Raw genomic sequence first — 19,758 nt, 5'->3', positions numbered from 1 at the left:
TTAACATTAAACAAAAGAGCTCGGTTCACAGACTTTCAGCTCTTTTTGAATGACTATAAGCACAGATGGCCCACCCACAAAATAAACAATTATGAGCAAGGCTTGGCTTGTGGATCACACAAAACTATTTTATCCATTCCCAACCCAAATTAGAAGAAAGTAAATTTATTAATTTGAAATTTAAAAAAAAAAAAAAAAACAACAAACAAGAGAAAAATCATAATGCCTAAATAAAACATTGGAAACAAGTAAGGTTCCATGAATCATTACTCGTTGAAGTAATGATCTGTCCAAACTGACACAAATTTCGGTGATTAAACGTCAATTGAACCACTGAAATTGACAAAAAATAAAATATAAAAAACAAAACGTCGATGATGATGCGCCTCATATAGTCTCCAAGCATAAAGCATTCATCCTTCAGATCTCCGAAAATACCGACTTCAACGTTGAACTGCCACCCTATATGGTCTCCAGGGCTTGAATTATATCAGCCTTCAAATCATCAAAGTCTTCAACGCCAAAACTAAATCGGACCAAGTTATCTTTAATCCCATACTTTTCCCTCTCTGATTGGGTAAGATCCCTGTATCAACAAGATAACAGCATCAACAAAAGCTATAAAAGAAAAATAGTTGCATCTCTGTTGCATGCCATTTCTGGCACAAATACTTAAAAAGCTGGTCAGACCATACATGTCACACTTCCAAGTGTGCACAAATAATAGTAACCTGACAGTTTCTTCAACACTCAATTTTTTATTCCATCTCAACATGCAATATTATGAATGTAGTAAATTGTAACTTAGCTTGATTAGGGCTAACAACAGCATCTAATAAATAATACTTTCTTAAAGAGTATGAAAACTTCAAATACTCAATGTTGCATTTAGAAATCTTGTACAAGATGGAACTAAAAGTAAATCTGCATTCAAATATTACAGTACTACAATGTGGTTGACATTTTTAAGACAGCAGCATGTTTGCAACTTCTTATGCAAGCCCATAATTCTTATGATGAGCTAGTTTGAGCATGAGTTTGCCCCTCCATTTCAAATAAAATGTCTATTACCCTCTAATCTTTTGTCTGAACGTACTATGCCTCATTTTTGTAAGCAATATACCATTACAAAGAGGAATCCTATTGGCTTCCAAGGCAGATTCACAGAGACAGTCAGTAAAATAATGACAAAATACAAAATCTAAGTATTCTAACAGTATAAGCAAAACAACATACCAGTAAGACATTATAGCTGGCTGATCCACAATGCTTTCACAGCCACCAAAAGATGGTGCAATATATGGGATTTTCAATGCGTCCACAAACTTTATGGTGGTCATCAAGTCTCCATCGATCTGCCACATTAAACAGATTACAGATATGAGCACAAAATAAGTAAAGATGCAATACACCAAATTGAAGTTCAAAAATGCTCACCTCAAAACTCACCACCCCACCAAAGCCGGTCATTTGCCGTTTGGCAATATGATGTTCAGGATGACTAGGTAATCCTGGATAATATACACGCTTCACCTGCCAATATCATTATGAGAATTCTAATTCAGGTAACTATGGCACTGTTCATAAAGTGACTATGAGGTACTAATGGTGTTTCCAGCTACTAAAAACCACCATTTAAAGTACCCTTATAGAAGTACTAATGATCAACGTCAGAACTAAGAGGATTAATCTCTAACTCTGCTCCCATAACTTCCTCACTATTTCAGTCATACAGATATGACTTGCTATGCCCACAAGTATATTTACAAGATAAAGTAAAATCAAGTTTGACTTAATTTATAGAACAAGGAGCCATGCATAAGAAAAGCAGTAAATTGGGAAAACATACACTTCATTGCTACCATTCTTAACAATTTAAACACTGATTATGCCCACATGCATAGGAAACAATAAATAACAATAGTTAGATACATACATGCAACAATTTGTATAATCATATTGCTGGAACGGATTCTTTATCAAATGGAAATTCACGAAATATACGCACCTTAGGATGACCCTCTAAAACTTCGGCCATCCTCAATGCTGTTGAATTCTGTTGCTGTACACGAAGATGCAATGTCTTCATGCCTCGGATGATCAGATAAGCAGCATTCTGTCATTAGAGGAAAAAATGTAAGGAACTACACCCTCTTTCTCATTGAGAGCATTGAGTGCAAGACTCAAACTTTATGCAGGAAATCATGCAAATGTCTTGTTGAAAAAACACCAGTACAGACATAATTTAGAGCCAAGACTGAACGTCCAAACTTCAAAAGAAGATACATAAATTTAAAAAAGCCCCAAAACTTGATCACATCATTGATACAAGTTGCTAATGCAAGGATATAGAGACATTCATAGAATACATATAATCCAGAAGCCCAAGTAATCAAGAAACTCACTGGGTTTAGAGTGCCACCCAAAACATGATGCAAATTACGAATTTCTGAAACTAACTTTGCGGAACCACTTATGCATCCTGCAAGCACCTGGAATAGGCATTTGTGTGTTAAATGCTTTAACTTGTGTACCAAATGGTTTTCATAAGTTTCGTATGTTTTACCTAACTGAGAAACCAAACAAGCTTTCAATGAAAAAAAAAAGAGCTCAAACTTACATCATTATGGCCACCAATGAACTTTGTTGCAGAGTGCAGAACAAGATCAGCACCAAGAGCAAGGGCCTTCTGATTAAGGGGAGTTGCAAAGGTACCATCTATGCAAACTAGTGCTCCTTTACTGTGGCAGAGCTTGGAAACCAACTCAATGTCAACACATCTGAATAACGGATTGGTTGGTGACTCGGTAAAGAAAAGAGAAACCTGCATGGAATTATAATCAGTCAATGCAGGAAAATGTGTAAATAATACTCCCAACTATAAAAAACATACTAAACTATTTCTTCACACTGACATTGTTCTTTTCAAGTGCAGATTCGAGCCCTTCCACATCTGCAGGGTCAATCACAGTGGCCTGTATAATCAATAATGATCAAAATGAGAAACAGGAATTAAAAAATAAAGTTCCATAATGCCAAATATTGAGAGAAGGAAGGAGCTCAGCTAAGAGCACACAGATTTTTATTCCAAATTCTTTAAAGAATACAAAAAATTTACTTGAATTATATAGAAGGTGAATCACTTCATCTACAAATTAATTGCTTAACCTTTTAAGTGAGAACCAGAAACACGGTAAACAAAAATTTCAACATTGAGAATATTTGCTTTTTTATTTTCTCACCATCATAGACACTACTCCATTCAGAAGCAAATAAGGAAAATAAATACATTTATTTCTCAAAATAATAACACTAAAAAGGGAAAACTCAAAAATGGATATCTTCATCCTTACCAAGTCAAAATCAATGCTAGACATCATTAAAATTATTATAATTATTTGATTAACGTTCAGGATGCATACTGCAACTTCTAAAAAATACGAAGGCAACAATTTCAATTCAAAGATATAAAGAACATATCTGCAATCAGAGCATACAAGCAATAGCAAGTGAAAAAATAGGAGTGGAATCAATACCGTGATTCCCATTTTAGGAAGAACAGTCTCAATGAATATCCTTGTCTTTCTATAGCAATCTGTGGTAGTCACAAGATGCCCACCAGCTGGAACCAATGCCATCAGCATGACTGTGCTAGCACACATCCCAGATGCCATAATCAAAGTTGATTCAGCCCCCTCAAGCGCACTGATTTAAGGACAAAGCAGTGTGCTATTATTAATTGTTGAATCAAACAGGTAGAGAAGATCACGTTCACGCTAGAGATAAGACAAACCTTATCTTTTCTTCAGCAACCACTGTTGTTGGATTTCCATAGCGACCATATTCAAAACTAGCACGGCGTTTCTCCTGCAACAAGGATCACATTCATATAAATCAATACATTGGTATAGTTAACGTACCATCTTGAAAGACGAGAATGAAGAAGCTTATTCCTCCAAAGAATACAATAAAAAAAAATATGTGCTTACAATGCCAGAGTGTGAATACAAACCTTGAAATCAATAAGCTCAGCAGTTTTCTTAAAGAAGTAAGCAGAAGTATTAACCACTGGGGTCGTAATTGCATCTGTAACTATACCGCGACCTAATCTTTCGCCTGCATTAGCCCAACCACAGAATACCTCTCGTCGTAATTATTGATCACATGTAATAATGAATCAGATTCTTATTTAACTAAATCACACACGGAAAAGGCACAACTACGATACCATGGAAAAAAAATCAAGGCATTAAATAAAAAATATTGAATTGATGAAACGAATCTAGAATATAACTAATAAATGGCATTAAATAATCGGAGAAAAAATTTTAAAAAAAAAATAGCGAAAAACTATGAGATTAGAATGTTTACCAGCATGAATTGTGAGGCTCCCATCGGAGCTCAAAAACGATGAGTATTTCAAACTGTTAGTTAAGTCCTCCAACTGTACAAGTTCATTTTCTTCACGCCCCTCAACCACCGTCGCCTCATCGCCGTCAATCAAATCGACCGGCATGGCGGGGATTGCAGCGGAGCCGGCAGCCGCCGCCGAGGGAATACCTGTAGCAGAATTGTCGGACCACGAAGCGGCAACGACTTGCGCCACACCGATGTTGCTGCAGTTCCGGCGGGACTTGGTGCTGAGCTGGCGCACGAAGTTGGGAGGGAATTTCAAGATCAGAGATGACATTCCGCCGCCGAGAAATGACGCCGTTCCATGACGAACCGAATTGACTCGGCAGGAAAACCGGCCGTGACTCGGCTGGTCCGTGCCGCATGGATCGGAACGGCACTCGAAGGAAGGAGAGAAAGCGGCGGCGTAGTACTTGGGACACGGGCAGGAGGACACAGCCATTTGGGAGACGGGGACACTTGACTCTAGGAAACGCGCAGGGAAGTTCTCCGCTGGTTAGTTGGTTTGGCTCTACAAGGACCTCATGTGCCATATAAAGCGCTTCCGTTTTGTCGTTTTTCTTCATTTTGTCTCCCAAGTTAAATTCTGGTTACCATTATTAAACCATATTTGGGTTTGGTTGAAGTTTTTAAAATATAAGGCATCATAATCCCTTCTTTGAAATCAAAACTTTTATATGTGGACTTGGAAAATTATCATGATTTGGATTTATTGGCTACAGTTCTTTTGATTAAAAATTCAAGATTTTTATAAAAATCAGTATAGTTGATTTATTTTTTCTATCAAATTTTTTTATTTAAAATAAAAATATATATTTTTTTATTTAAAAAAACTGAACTCATGCATAATTTTATTTTTTTTTTTTAAATTGAACCTTGTTAAACAGAAGGAATAAAAGAGGGGGTGGAAGGGAGAAGATAAGAGAAATTTTTCTCAGATTTTGTGGAGTTTTCAATTTTTGCCTCCAATGCCCTTTAGAGTAGGGGAGCCATGTCTGGGTTTTACCGAAAGGGAGGCTTCTTGACATAGATGTTTATTGGATGTTTTTGGGTTTTTTTCTTTCCTTTTTTTTTAAGATTTAGATCATGTTTGGGAAATGCATTTAGAAATCAAATTACAAATTTGGTAAAAGCAACAATAAAGTTATAGAAGAGTCCACGATGAAAACATGACCGGTACACTTGCTGACGAAGATAAATCTTAATCAATTTATCGATTATAATATTTACATGTGAAATATCTGATAAAAGTGAGACAATAAATCTGATTAAACTTATAAAAAAATTAATCTCTTATATTACATCTCAAAAATTTTATTTCATTATCAATTGAAATGCCTCCAAACATCATTATTATATTTATCGATGATAAATAACATTGAAATTCTTAATCAATCATTAATTAGTCGATCAAAATCACTTTTAAAAATAATAATAATTGCATCACATAAAAATCGATCCCACAAAGTTATTTTACTATTAATCTTCAACATACTACAAGGAGAATGTAGCTATGCTGTCGAGCAGCAATAGAAAACAAAATGGGGCAAAATTGAAAAAAAATATATGATAATGGTTTAAAAGAAAAAGCTCATAAATAACACACTGCATAAACGAAATGCGAAATTTCTATATATGCCAAAGAGCAGAGGTGTGCATCGGTCGGTTCGGTTTGATACCGAATTAAATTGGCTAAAATCGATTTAATCAAATTGTTTCAAAATGTAAACCGAACCGAATTAAATAAGACAGAAAACCGAATCGAATCAGTTCCGTTCGGTTCGAAATCGGTTTTTGAATTTTTTTCTAATTTCATTGACTTATATTATAATTTGACCCTAATAAGAATTTATTTAAACCTAATATATTTAATTAATCATAAAATTCAATCAATTAATCATAAAATCCAAATTAATCAACAACTTCTAACCTAATATACTTAATCAATGAGTTGGTACTGAGCTTCACCAGCTTAATTACTGTAATAACTCTAACAAAGTGATCAATTCTAAGGATTGAAACATCCTCAAACCACCAATCAGGAGGAACCAACTGATTTCTACTTGGGCTTGAATCAATCATAGGTGGTTTTCCAGTGTATACCCATCTGATCCCTCTCGGATTTGCACAAGCTTTCCAGACAATGGATTCACTGCATCTTCTTACAATCTGGAGATTCTCCGCTCATGGTGAGAGCTTCTCACAGCTTTTCAACACTAATATAGAATCCCTCCATGATGATAACACCACATAACTAAGAAAAGCTTCAGTTTTGAATATGAGATTACCTTCTTTTAAGTCCTCTGTCATTTCTAGATACTCTGCTGCACATTAGCAGAACTTTGCTACAAGCTCAAATCCTTCAGCTCCTCCTGGAAGATCATCTAATGCTATTTTACTCAGGTCTGGGTCGCGTGATTCATATATTAATCTGTTCATTTTTCCACACCAAGAAAGCAGAGGATACTTGTGCAATATCAGAAATGGAGAAAATGGGTAGTCAATATAAATCAAGAACTAATTTTTCTGCCATTGAAGTTTGAATTTGGAGCTTGAGAGAAGTAAAATGACTACCTTATGCAAGTGGAAATATACAACTCCAATCTGAACTAAAAGATCACTTGGAATATCAGTTGCAACATACCTGCAGAAGAATGATTAGAAGCTAAACTATTAGCAAAAACAAATCAAAACTTGAAAAAGAACATAACTTTTAATTTCATTTAGCAAACACACCATGACTGGCTCCTGAGCTCAAACCCATCGGTCTTGACGCCATGCTTGCTTGAGCTAAGAATTCCATTACTATAATCTCGACCAACAACAGATTCACTCTCAGACTCCCACATGATTGTAAACTAAAATCCAACTAAACTTACAAGCTAAGTTCATGAAACTTACAGTGACAAGAGTCTCGCGAGCGACGGCTATGAGAGAGAGATGCTAGCGATGGCCGTGAGAGAGACACGCGAAGGATGGAGAGAAGAGACTATGGCTTTGGCGAGTGGGTGGCCGGTGGGTCGCTGTGGGACTGGCGATTGGGTGGATGGGTGGCCGTGGCTGCGAAACTGAAGCGGCAAAGGATGGAGAGAAGAGACTGGCTTTGGCGAGTGGGTGGCAGGGTGGGTGGCCGGTGGGTGGCTGTGGGACTGGCGACCGGTATGGGTGGCTGTGGCTACGGGACTGAAGAGAGATGAAGAGGCGAAGGATGGAGATTAGAGATTTGGTCTGAGAGAGATGAAGGTATCGTATGCGCCGTGTGAAGAAGGATATGGGATGGAAAGTGAACTGAATTGATATAACTCTATAATAAAACGCTGCGTTTCAGATTAAATTCCGTCGGTTCGGTTCGACCGAATTATTTTGACTCTAAAATCGAATCGAACCGATCAACCTGAAATTTTTAAAAATTAAAACCGAACCGAACCGATTTTATTTTAAAACCGAACTAAATTATTAAATTAAATCGATTCGGTCGGCTATTTCGATTCTGACCGAACAGTGCTCACCCCTACCAAAAGAGTCGGCAAAAGAGATCTTGAAAAACTAAATGCTAATGGTTTATATCCAGTAAGACTAAACACCTATATGACAAAAGTATGTTGACATTAAAATAAAGTATGCTCAAGCGTCTTCAAACTACAATAAATATAAAAAAATATAAAATACAGAGCACCACTTCTCTAAACTCAAAATATAATAATAAAACTTTGTTCCATATGTAGCCCAAGAAAAATAAAACCCTAGACTATGATCCAACTAGTGACAGACCCAACAAATATTCAATGATACCGTCCTCATCATCGTCATCTTGCATTTTGTATAGTGCCATCCGCATCATCTTGCAACTATATTAGTTAAGACACGATTCACTAACACAAATACAAGAGAGCTGGTACTCAATATGAGCTACTCATTGAAAAGATTCGTAATTCAACCTCTGAAGCTGCAAAATCATCAAGGACAAAGAAGAGAAACTTACAACAAGTTCAACAAGGGGTAAGGAAGAGATTCTAGTTTTCTAAATTTTTAATAGGCTTTAGGATAAATAAACCCAATCTTTTACTAAAAATATTAAACAATATATATTTTGTTAATTTTTAGTAATAAAATAATATTTTTTATATTTTAAATATTAAAAATTATCTTTTATTCTTAATAAAATTAAAAATTAACAAAAAACCCATATTTCACACGATTATTCTCATAATAGCACCCACCAACAAACCAAATCCCACCCGAATTATCCTCAAAGCATACAGCAAGCCGGACCTCTCTTCTCCTCCTCCTTATGAACCTCAAAATCTATACTTCCTTTCTTCTTTTTCTTGCTATTATTCTCATTTCTTCAACTTTAGATTTGAAACCTTGCATGGCTAGCAGCTACACTCAGTTCCTCAACTTCACTCAAGCCGCAATTTATTTTCGGGGAGTTATTAATAACATTACTAAAGAAAGGACATGTCACATACTTCTCCTTTTTTATTTTTATTTTATTAATTTATCTAGAAGTATTTTTAAATTTCAAATGATAAAATATTATCTTATGATTTTCGTTTAAATAAATTACTATTGAAATTTTCCATTAATATTTAAATAAAATTACATTTAGTTAATGAATTTAATATATAAAATATAAAATAATATTAAATTATATAATTAATAATCCGTACGACACACAAGTAAAATAATAAAATAAGGGTGTATTTGAATTTTAATAAATAATTAAGGGGCTTATTTAAACTTATTTTCTAATGGGTTTTGCAAATGTGAATTCCTTATCAGGCTGGCGCTAGGGCTTTGTGTTTATTCGGGCTTGAGCTTTGTATCTTTATGGACTTAAAGCCTCATATTATTTAAATTGTGGGTGAGATCTAAATTTGACTAGGGCTTATGTAATACTTCTCTATCAATGAATTATCTTTTGAATTTGTGTTTAAAATAACTTTTTAATTTATAATTAAATTCATAATTTTAAAATTATATTTAAAAATAATTTTTAAAATTTATAAATTTAAAATTGTGTTTAAAAATAAATATTTTTTAAAATTTATGTTTATTAAATTATAATTAAAATTAAAATATTTATTATTTTTCATATATTTTTACTAGATTTAAAATTATTTAATATTAATATATAAAATATAAATATTTAACAGATATTTTAGATAAATTATTATATTTTTTTAAGAAATTAAAATATATAAATTATTTAACAGGTCATTTAATAAGCACAGTTGGGCGCAGTTAATTAATTTAAGACCCATGTGAGCTCCATTATATCCCCCCAAAATAAATGCCTTTGTACTAAATCAGGATTGCAACTACACCACAATTTCAATTTTCATTTTTTTTAAAATATTTTTATATTTACTATCAAAAGTGTGGTCAAAATTTCACCATTTCTTCTTTCAATTTTCAACACAGCCTGGCCTCGTTATCCTTTCAATTATTGGGAAAATGACACTTACCCATGTATCAAAAATTCCTCAAGGAATGCCGACTGTTAAAAATTTAAATTCCTCTCATTTTTTAAATTATTCAATTAATCAGGAAAATTAGATTTTGATGACCAAATTCACCGACAAATGTCAATTAATGTATTTTTAGGGTTAGGGATTTAGACGTAAATGAGGTTTTAAATAGATGAAGGCATTTAAGATTTTTTTAAAAAAAAAAAAATCAATTAATGAGAAGGATGTTGATGGTTATATTTTAAATGAACAATATTTTAATTAAAATTAAGAATTATATAAATTAATTAATTAATTTTATTAATATTTAAGGAGCCTATAATAATTTTTCCTAATTAATGTCGTAATCCGTAATTTCAGCGGACATGATGCTACATCTGAACGTGTAAAACGGGCAAGACAGTGAGTTGGTTGATTAGTGCAACCATTTAATTTTTTTTAGTTTATTATATTTTAATTGATTATGACATATCAATACGAATATGTATTTGTTAAGTCCATTTTCATTATGTATAGTGTCAAATTTATATTAAATGTATTTTTAATTATTTAATTATTTTTTTCAGATATTTAGGAATGGAGAGAGAATCCAACCTGATCAGTCCCCAAACTCTCTATAAATTCATTTTGATTCAAAGATGCCCATGTGAAAGATGCATGTGAGTCATTCATTTAGCAGTGTTATATTGTAATAATAATAATAATATATGCTAAAATTGCACAAAATGTTGGGATCAATATATGAATGGATTATGGATCCCACAAATCAAAGGAAAATAAAGCAAAAAAAAAAAACTGAAAAATGACGAGAAACAGAAAGACGGATCAGCTGGGGACCATATTGGAATTCTCTCAAGAAAGCAAAACTAAAAGCTACCTTTCTGATGGGTCACAAAATAACATTATTATTTGAAACAATTAAAGGTGCCAATCATAATTATATAATGAAAAATATTATTTTCAATTACTCTGTCGTGTATATGCCCAGTTCTATATCTTCTGCATATTTTTTTTAATACAAAAATAATTTTATTAAAATAACAAAGAAAAACTTAACACGATAGATTGAAATTAAATCTAATCAATAGATTTTCTAATAACATCAATTATCGAATAAATTATGTTAAATAAAAAAATTTAATATTAAAAATATATTAAAAAAATATCACTTTTAAATAAAGCATATGTGTATATCTTTTCGTGTTTAGATTAATTTAATGAACAGGAAAAGAAAAAGGAAATTCATATGCTTAATTTCATGATACAGATACTGACAAAATAAAACCTGGATTTAGGTTCATCCCCATGATCCATCAACATCAATCCCTTGCTTACACAATTATCAATTGTGAATCCTATGAGAAAAAAAAAAAAAAACAACCACAAAAAGTTATAATTTACGGAGAAAAATATCAAGTAAATAAGAGAATTTTGATTTGATAATTTTATTTATTGACGAATTACTGAATACACAGATTAATTAATCAGCCTATTTAAAAAAAAATTAATTAACCAGTAATTAAGTAGTCTATTAATTAAAAAATAAAAGAAAGTTCCAATTGACTTTTCTTCCTCTCTATCACTCAAAATAATATTCAGTTGGGTTCACGAAAATAATTTGATGACACATAAAATGTAAGTTCCTCATAAATTAAGACGTATACTAAATCTTTAGAGCACAATTTAAGGGACTTATTTAATTTCAATCGAGCTCTCAACAACTCGATCAGTTTTGATTAAGCATTATTCACACACGACTTTTTGCGGATACAATTTAATACCAACATTTTGAACCTCAAGGTCCGTAGAAAATAAATGTTCGACCTCCGATCTCTAGCGACTACATGAGATCTTAAATGCGTGTGCTATGACAGTCCTGACACAGTGTGAGATTTTAAATGTGTGTGCTATGACAATCCTGACACAGTGTCAGGAGAGGCATAATCTTAGCCGGCTAAATATTAATGAGTCAACTGTCCACCATTAATAATTTACTTAAAAAACTTACGCAAATGTGCAATTATCCTTTTAAAATGGATAAAAATGTACGATTCCAAATACATATATCTCAGCTGGATTAAATTAAATAGAAATCATTTCTTTGTCTTCTAAAAATACCTCTCCAAAAGTATTACTTGGCTCAATTACTCTCATTTACTACTTCAATAGCATAACTCAGTTTATTTACTCTACAATAATTTTAGGGTAATTTACGATTTAGTCCCTGATTATTGCTATTATTAACAAGTCAGTCCCTGTATTTTCAGAAATCTATTAAAACGTCCTTATGTTTTCTCTCCGTCAACGAAATAGTCCTTCTGTCTATTTTTGCCGTTAAAAATATAGTAAAAGACTAAATTACCCCCAATTATTTTTCTCCTCCTCCTCCTTCCTTTTCTTCTTCATTAATTCTTCTTCCTTTTGCTTCTTCTTCTTCTGCTTCTTCTCCTTTTTCTTCTTCAGCTTCTACTTCTTCTTCTTCAGCTTCAGTTTTTTCTCCTTCTTCTTATGCTTCTTCTCCTTTTTCTTCTTTTGCTTCTTTTTCTTCTTTTTCTTCTTTATCTTCTTCTTCTTCTTCTTCTCATTCTTCTCCTTCTTTTTCTTCTTTTTCTTCTTTAACTTCTTTCTCTCCTTCTTCTTCTTCTTCTCCTTCTTCTTCTTTTTCTTCTTTCTCTCCTTCTTCTTCTTCTTCTTCTCCTTCTTCTTCTTTTTCTTCTTTCTCTTCTTCTTCTTCTTCTTCTTCTTCTTCTTCTTCTTCTTCTTTTTCGGAGGAGGAGGAGGAGGAGGAAGAGGAAAGGAAAGATAGGGACTATTTTGTTGATAAAAAGAAACAATAAGGATGTTTTAATAGATCTGAGAAAAGATAGGGACTATTTTATTGACAAAAAGAAACAATAAGGACGTTTTAATATATTTCTAAAAATATAGGGAGAGACGATTTCGTTGACAGAAAGAAACGATGAGGAGGGACTATTTCGTTGATTTAAATAAACGACAAGGATGTTTTAATAGATGTGAGAAAAGATAGGGACTATTTTATTGATGGAAAAAAATAATAAGGACGTTTTAATAGATATGAAAAAAGATAAAAATATTTTAATAGATTTTTGAAAATGTAAGGACTAACTTGTTAATAATTACAATATACAAGGACTAAATAAATTGTTTTATTTGAGGGTAAAATTGGATTTTAAAAATTTTCTCTCTCCTCCTTTATCTAATTTTAACGGAAAATAGGACGGAAGGACTATTTCGTTAACGGAAATAAAACATAAGGACGTTTTAATAGGTTTCTGAAAATACAGGGACTGACTTATTAATAATGGCAATACCCAGGGACTAAATCGTAAATTACCCATAATTTTATTACCCCTTACCAAGTGTCACAATTCTATCACCCCAAATCTTAGCAGTATCACCTCTGTTAGTGTAATAAAAAAGAAGTAGCTAGCTTTTGAAAGGTGGACAATTAATCAAGAGAAAATGATATTGGCAGATCAGCAGCAACAAGTGCAGATCAAAATCATCAGGTGTCACCAAACTCATTTGACAAAATTGAATGAATATTAGATAGGTTCCCCTTTTATAAGTATAAGCATTCAAATCACCATCTTAATTAATCTTCCAAAAATGTTGCTACACACATGTCAATATAACCAATATTCTTCAAGGCTATATATATAAAGCTTGGTGAGTATTTTAATTTCAAAAAAGCAATATATGGTTATGTATTTGATTTTTCAAACCGTTTCATATTAATTAATAGTAATTATGAAATTCACCATAATCGATTATTATAATATAATTATTATTCAGACAAACGATTATATTATAAAATTTCTCTTCGATAATTAATCTCTCCCTTCTCAAAAATCTATTATATTTTTTTATATAAAAGATAATCCACAATGCATAAAACATCTCATTCTATCTCTTTTTTAATTCAATAATATATTTGATATATCATATTTAGAAAGTATAGTGAAAGCTAATCAATGAAAGTAAGGGTTTCCTATCATATGGTTCAGATGTGTCCAAATTTACTTTTTCTTTAATTCAAATTCAGGAAAAGTATCATAGCATTTATTTCCCTTGTGTCATATCATCAGCTGCAACAGACAAATCAGCTTTGGAAATACGGAATAACAGTGTATTTCTATTTTCATAAATTACTTGTTAATATATATTTTTATCTTCAAAATTCAAAAATTTAGCCTTTTACATTTCAACTCTATTAAATTAGTGAATATCCCATTTTAATTTTCCGTAAATTATCTCAGAAATTATCAAACTACAATTAAATGTATATTATTTTTTAATTCTTTTATCTCCAGCAAATTAGAAGTTGAAGTAATTTTTCTTTATCGTATGCAAGAATGCGACTTGAAACCAACAGCATTAAATCTCATAAATACGTCTCTCGCTGAAGTCTGAACTAGTCCATATACTGTACATTGTGTCTCATATGCTGAAAGGGAGAATTATTGATGATTTTTTTTTTCCATATCGATTCAATCTCATTTTTATATATAATAAATTGTTAAAAAATTAATACTCATATAAAAATGTATTTTATTTAGCTTTATCATAATATTTTTCATTAATTAAAGAATTGGATTAATTTGATTTTTCTTTTATTTCAAATACATTCGATATTTAAAAAAAAAAAATTAGTTTAGTTTGGAATTAAATCAATACCCTTAAACACATGTGTGAAGAGCCTCAAGCAATGGATAAGGATGAGGATGAGGATGAGAAGGCAACAGGAAACATGTTAATTGTCATTAAGTTTGACAAACAAGTTAAATTCTATTCCATTTCAACACAATCCATGGAACCAGAAGCATATAGCTATTAACATTTCGCATGAAATAGAGAAGAAATAGACGTACGACATAGCGGGAGAGCCAAAACGACATTTGTTGCTTCCGGACATCTTGTGTCTGAAGTCAAACATGGTGGAAGCAACCGATACCTTTTGGATAAACACATTTTTCCTATCGTATATAATCACTTCTCAATGACAATGAAAAAAAAATAATAAAAAGAAAAAAGAAATCAATTTCATTACAGTTGGTTTCAGAAATTCTAGCTATACTTTCCTGCAAGAAATTAAAGAGCATTTTCTTGCAATATTATCCTTAGAAGATGGGCGAATCTGCGGGAGAAGAATTCACCAAGTTAAGAATGCTGTTCCAGTAATTCTTGTTATCTTCATAATAATCGCTGCCACTATTATCTGAGTCCTTTCCACTTTCCGACAAAGTCCGAACACCCGTATCACTAAGCAGGAGATTAGTGAAACCTTCTTCCATGACATTTCCTATATGAAGATGACTGCTATTTAACTTCAAAGACTCTGGAGTCCACGGTCCTTCCATGGAAATTGACATGTCAGGATGGTGAAGGCTGGATGTGAAAGAAACTGAATTCTCAGGCATATGATGATCTGAATTTCCTAGGGTTTTCCAATCATGTTCACCTTCTTCTTTGATAATTCCCGTCTCTGATGAACCTGAAGTGCCGACCAACTCAATCAGAGAAATAGAGTTCTGTCCTCCAGTTCCTGACGAATTAATGATCTGGGGTGGTGCATTTTCTGAGAATGTTAGAGAAGATGTTGGAGACTCAAGGTCACCTCCAATTCCGGCAATGTTAGGACCACCGACAGTATTTCCTTCACTGGACTTAGACCACCCACCATTCCAAGCTTTTAGCACATCAAGAGACCGCTGCGGCTGTGCAGAAGCAGAAGCAGAAGTAGAAGCTGAACCTGAACTAGAAACATAACCTGTAGAGCTGATCTGGTGCTGAAATGAATGTGAACGTAGCTTGGATTCTCTAACCAACCTAGCCTCAGCTTCAAGCCTGGCACTTTCCCACTGAGCCATGTGGCTAAGATTTGCTGCATCCTTGGTTTGACCGTCACTGGAAAGCAATGCATCATTTTTTGGCTTGTGGGTCACTGGATCAATCCCCATTTTGGCTAACCTTTTCTTAAGATGCGTATTCCAGTAGTTCTTGATCTCATTGTCTGTTCTTTTTGGCAAGTGAGTAGCTATGGCCGACCACCTGAGTAAAAAAAAAAAAAAAAGACATAATGGAGACCGACCTAAAAAACGATAAAAACCCTAGAAACTATCAACCATAGTTCCCAAGCTAGTATTTTTCTATGCTTCTAAAAAGACCAAAAAAAAAAATGTATATATCAGATGCTGGATGAACAATGGAGAGGGGAAAAAAAAAATCATTTTCTGTGTCATATTGCTGAAATTTCAAAAAATTTTGCATTTAAAGACAACCATAATTCATAAATGAAATTGGATTGAATATGTCAGAGAAACCCGTAAATATATACGGAGCAGCTGAAAAGCCATAGTTCAAAATTCAGTATATGGGCAATGGATTACTGAGTGGAAGAGTGTATTAATTAAGAAAACCCTATCACATGAAAACATATCAAACTAACAGGAGATTTCTTGTTACGGTCAACGAACTTTGATTTTGTCTTTGAAACCGAGAAAATAAACAAGAGACATGACAAACGAGCAAGTCCACTTGAGGTAGCTAGATGCAAGCCCTCAGATCTTCTTTCACAGTCTAAATGCTATACATCAATTAATGATTTTTGAAGAAAGAGATCTGACGGAAGGAGCATATATAGTTAACCTGTTGCCCAAGAGAGCATGGAGTTGAATAATGGTTTGTTCTTCTTGCAAACTGAACTTTCCTCTCTTAATATCAGGTCTCAGATAATTAGACCATCTAAGCCTGCAGCTCTTTCCACATCTTTGAAGACCTGCAATGCGGAGAAAAAGTTAATAACTGTATAATTTCAGGCGAAGGTAGTAGTCAGGCAAGATCAAACCTGCTTTTGCTGGCAAGGCACGCCAGCTTCCATGGCCATGTTCTTCAATATAAGCCAAGAGTTTTTGATCTTCCTCAGGTGTCCATGGTCCTTTCTTCAAACCAACCTTGTCACAGCATGGCGATCGACCCATTTTGCTAGTGAAGCCAGCAGAGAAGAAAGTAGATACTTTCTGTTTATATAACACAAGAAAACGAGAAATTACTTACAGAGAGAGAAAAGCTTTTTTTCTTTTTTTTATTTTATTTTCTGTGCTTGTAAAAGAAGAGGGAGATGGTAGAAAGGTCAGGGAAATAATTGGATAAAGAAAGTAACACAATGTGATGACTACATGTAGAAGCCCACATGACATAAATGCCCTTAAATTCAAAGCTAAATGTGAGCAATTGCTGTTTTTTTAACTTGTTTTTATAGAGGAAATAAAAATAACCACATGCAATATGGTTTCCATCGTCATTTCACTTCATTTCATATACGTTGCAGCTCCAAGTAATTAATGACTTAAAAGCTACATCTAACTTTTCGATTTTTATAAATGAAAAATTCTTACAGTTATTTATTTAATTTAAAATGAACACATTATTTAAAATTAAAAAAAAATTATCTAAAATATAATAAAATTTACGTATTAGTATAATATTTTAAAATATAAATAATTTATGTAACTTAATAAATAAATTTTAGTCGAATTCAAAATAAATTTAAATATCATATAATATATTCAATTTAAATAGGATAATTTGCTATCCAATGCCCACTGACACCGCCTATCATCCAAACCTTCGCCTCTTTTAAGCTTAAATGCAATGATGCTGACAGATATATTTAAGAATAATAATAAAATAAATAACTTAAAAGTGGGCCTCTATTCAATATTTAAAACTTTTTCTGCCAACAAAGGTTGACACTTGCTAGTGCTGATTGTGAAATTGGCCGCTTCCATTGAAGAAGTTTCCTTCTTTCTTTCTTTCTTTTTTTTTTTTTTTTTTTTTTTTCCGAATTTGCAATAAGATGAAGATGAACACAAAGACTATATGCTCCAATTGTTTCTAAAGCATTAGGACCTAATTAAATTCTTTGAAAAAAGGAAGATCAGGGGATGATTTGGTCATTTCGGGGCATCATAATTGTGGTGGGCCTCTAAGGCTTGCGGAGAATTATTTTTAATATAATTTGATTTGCACTCAAAAGGGAAAGAGACTTATTACCCATTTTAGATCAGATTAATATAATAATCAATTAATAATTTTAAACTCCAATTAAATTACTTTGATTTTTCAATCTACTTTCAATTTTAATTGGGAACCCTCATAATATGGGGGATTGAAAAAACAAAAGAGATCCCCTGAAAATGATCTCATCTCAGCATCTCCTACGGTTTTTTTTTTTTTTTTTTGATTTTGGGTTGGAAGGGAATGGGGACACCACCTTAAATTATCCATCATCACTACCACTCAAGCATTGTGCGTGGTCCAACAATGTCTTAATTATCCAATTCGAAGACTCTTGTCATGCTTCTGCAATTTCACATTCGCTGAGCTTATGGATTGGCCGAGTTGCTTTGGTCGTTGATCGGCTTCTGTTAAAGCCAGAACTCTACTAAATTGCTTCGGTTGTCTAATGTTTCTACAATCTTGGCCTTAATTTACTCTTACGATTAGTACAAAATGCCTCTAGAATCTTATCAGAGTATAGGTTTGAAATGTTGTAGACTGTGAATTGCTCGAATGAAAAATTACTGTATAAATCAGAATATACTTCAGTTCAATGGTGATATACATATTTTCTAAAATTAAGAGTTGCTGTCAGTTTCATTAATATTGCATTAAACGCTTTAAGCATCTATATATTTAATATAGCAGAAAAAGAAAAAGAAAAAAAAAATATAGTCACTTTCATGTATAATAATTCTGTCTAGTTTGCTTTTCTCTATTTTCAGCTTTTCCCGATAATTTAAATTTGAAATTTTTCCTTTTAGATGGTTTTTTTTTTTTTTTTTTGACGTAGATTCACTCTTTGAATTGATTTATAGACTAGTTGTTTTCCTGCATGTGCATGCATTATTCTCAATTTTAGCTCTTCGTCTTGCTTCTTCTTTTGATTTGTTAAACGGGTTTGCTCACCTCCCCTTCCTTTGGACAGAAGAGAAGTTGGTGTTGATTTTGGTTAGTGTTGGGTCGTTTTGGTTACTCTCACCATGGCTTGGGGGTCGCTTCTGTTGTGTTTGGTTTTTCTTGCCTTTTGATTGTTTTCACAGATTCCTAGATTTTTAATAATATAATTTATATATTTTATATTTTGACATTATATTATAAAATTTAATAAATTATTTAATTAGTTATATTAAAATTATAATTAATGTGAAAAACAAAATAATCAGTAATTTAGAAATATATAAGGAATGTCTTTATATTTTTATTACAACTATTTATATAATTTTATTTTTAATGATTGACGTGTAATATTTATAATTATTCATCATTAAAATTAAATAGAAAATTATTAAAAAATTAAAAGGATAACTTATGTCACTTGGAAATCTTTTAAATAATATAATTAATCTAAGAATTATTGTAGAGCATACCTTAAGTTAAAATTTTCAATTAATTTGTTGAATTAGATTTAAATGGCATAATATCCGAAAATGAATATCTAAGTCTCAGGTTAAGTGAATTTTAGTGATATATGTAATGTGGACTCTATTTATTTTATCAAAATATTTTATATAAACTTCTTTTAAAATATTTAGACAATTCATTATTTGTTCGATTTAATTTAAAATCTAATCGATTTAATAAATTAAAATTAAAATTTTAATATTTAAAAAAATTTATCAAATTAAATTTAATAGAAAATAATTTAAATAAAACTAGTCTAATTTAATTTGATTTAATCGATTAGTCAGTTTAATAAATTTTATATTTTTTATATTTTTTTAATATTTTAATATTTAATTAAAATATTTTAATTTTAATTATAATTTAATATTTTTATATTATTAAA

At 32.0% G+C, this 19,758-nt stretch overlaps 2 protein-coding genes across 2 annotated transcripts; both read right to left on the bottom strand.

Moving 5' to 3' along the window:
- Window positions 1-208: 208 nt before the first annotated feature.
- On the bottom strand, window positions 209-4,939 carry LOC110630068 (cystathionine gamma-synthase 1, chloroplastic). The gene is made up of 11 exons (XM_021777383.2): window positions 4,372-4,939; window positions 4,013-4,116; window positions 3,794-3,867; window positions 3,537-3,705; window positions 2,916-2,975; window positions 2,621-2,824; window positions 2,406-2,492; window positions 2,009-2,116; window positions 1,438-1,533; window positions 1,237-1,355; window positions 209-586 (listed from the first exon to the last, which is right to left on the bottom strand). Exons 1-11 carry the CDS (start codon window positions 4,853-4,855, stop codon window positions 463-465), a joined length of 1,629 nt encoding a protein of 542 aa, XP_021633075.1. The 5' UTR covers window positions 4,856-4,939; the 3' UTR covers window positions 209-462.
- A 9,782-nt stretch (window positions 4,940-14,721) lies between these two features.
- LOC110619808 (transcription factor MYB106) lies at window positions 14,722-17,021 on the bottom strand. The gene is made up of 3 exons (XM_021763368.2): window positions 16,756-17,021; window positions 16,557-16,686; window positions 14,722-15,959 (listed from the first exon to the last, which is right to left on the bottom strand). The coding sequence occupies exons 1-3, from the start codon at window positions 16,886-16,888 to the stop codon at window positions 15,029-15,031; spliced, it is 1,194 nt and encodes a 397-aa protein (XP_021619060.1). The 5' UTR covers window positions 16,889-17,021; the 3' UTR covers window positions 14,722-15,028.
- Between the last annotated feature and the right edge of the window lie 2,737 nt (window positions 17,022-19,758).

The sequence above is a fragment of the Manihot esculenta genome, chromosome 1 (assembly GCF_001659605.2).
Source record: "Manihot esculenta cultivar AM560-2 chromosome 1, M.esculenta_v8, whole genome shotgun sequence".
Taxonomy (NCBI): Eukaryota; Viridiplantae; Streptophyta; class Magnoliopsida; order Malpighiales; family Euphorbiaceae; genus Manihot; species Manihot esculenta.
The sequence above is the reverse complement of the archived record's forward strand: the minus strand, read 5'-3'. Positions and strand labels throughout refer to the sequence as shown.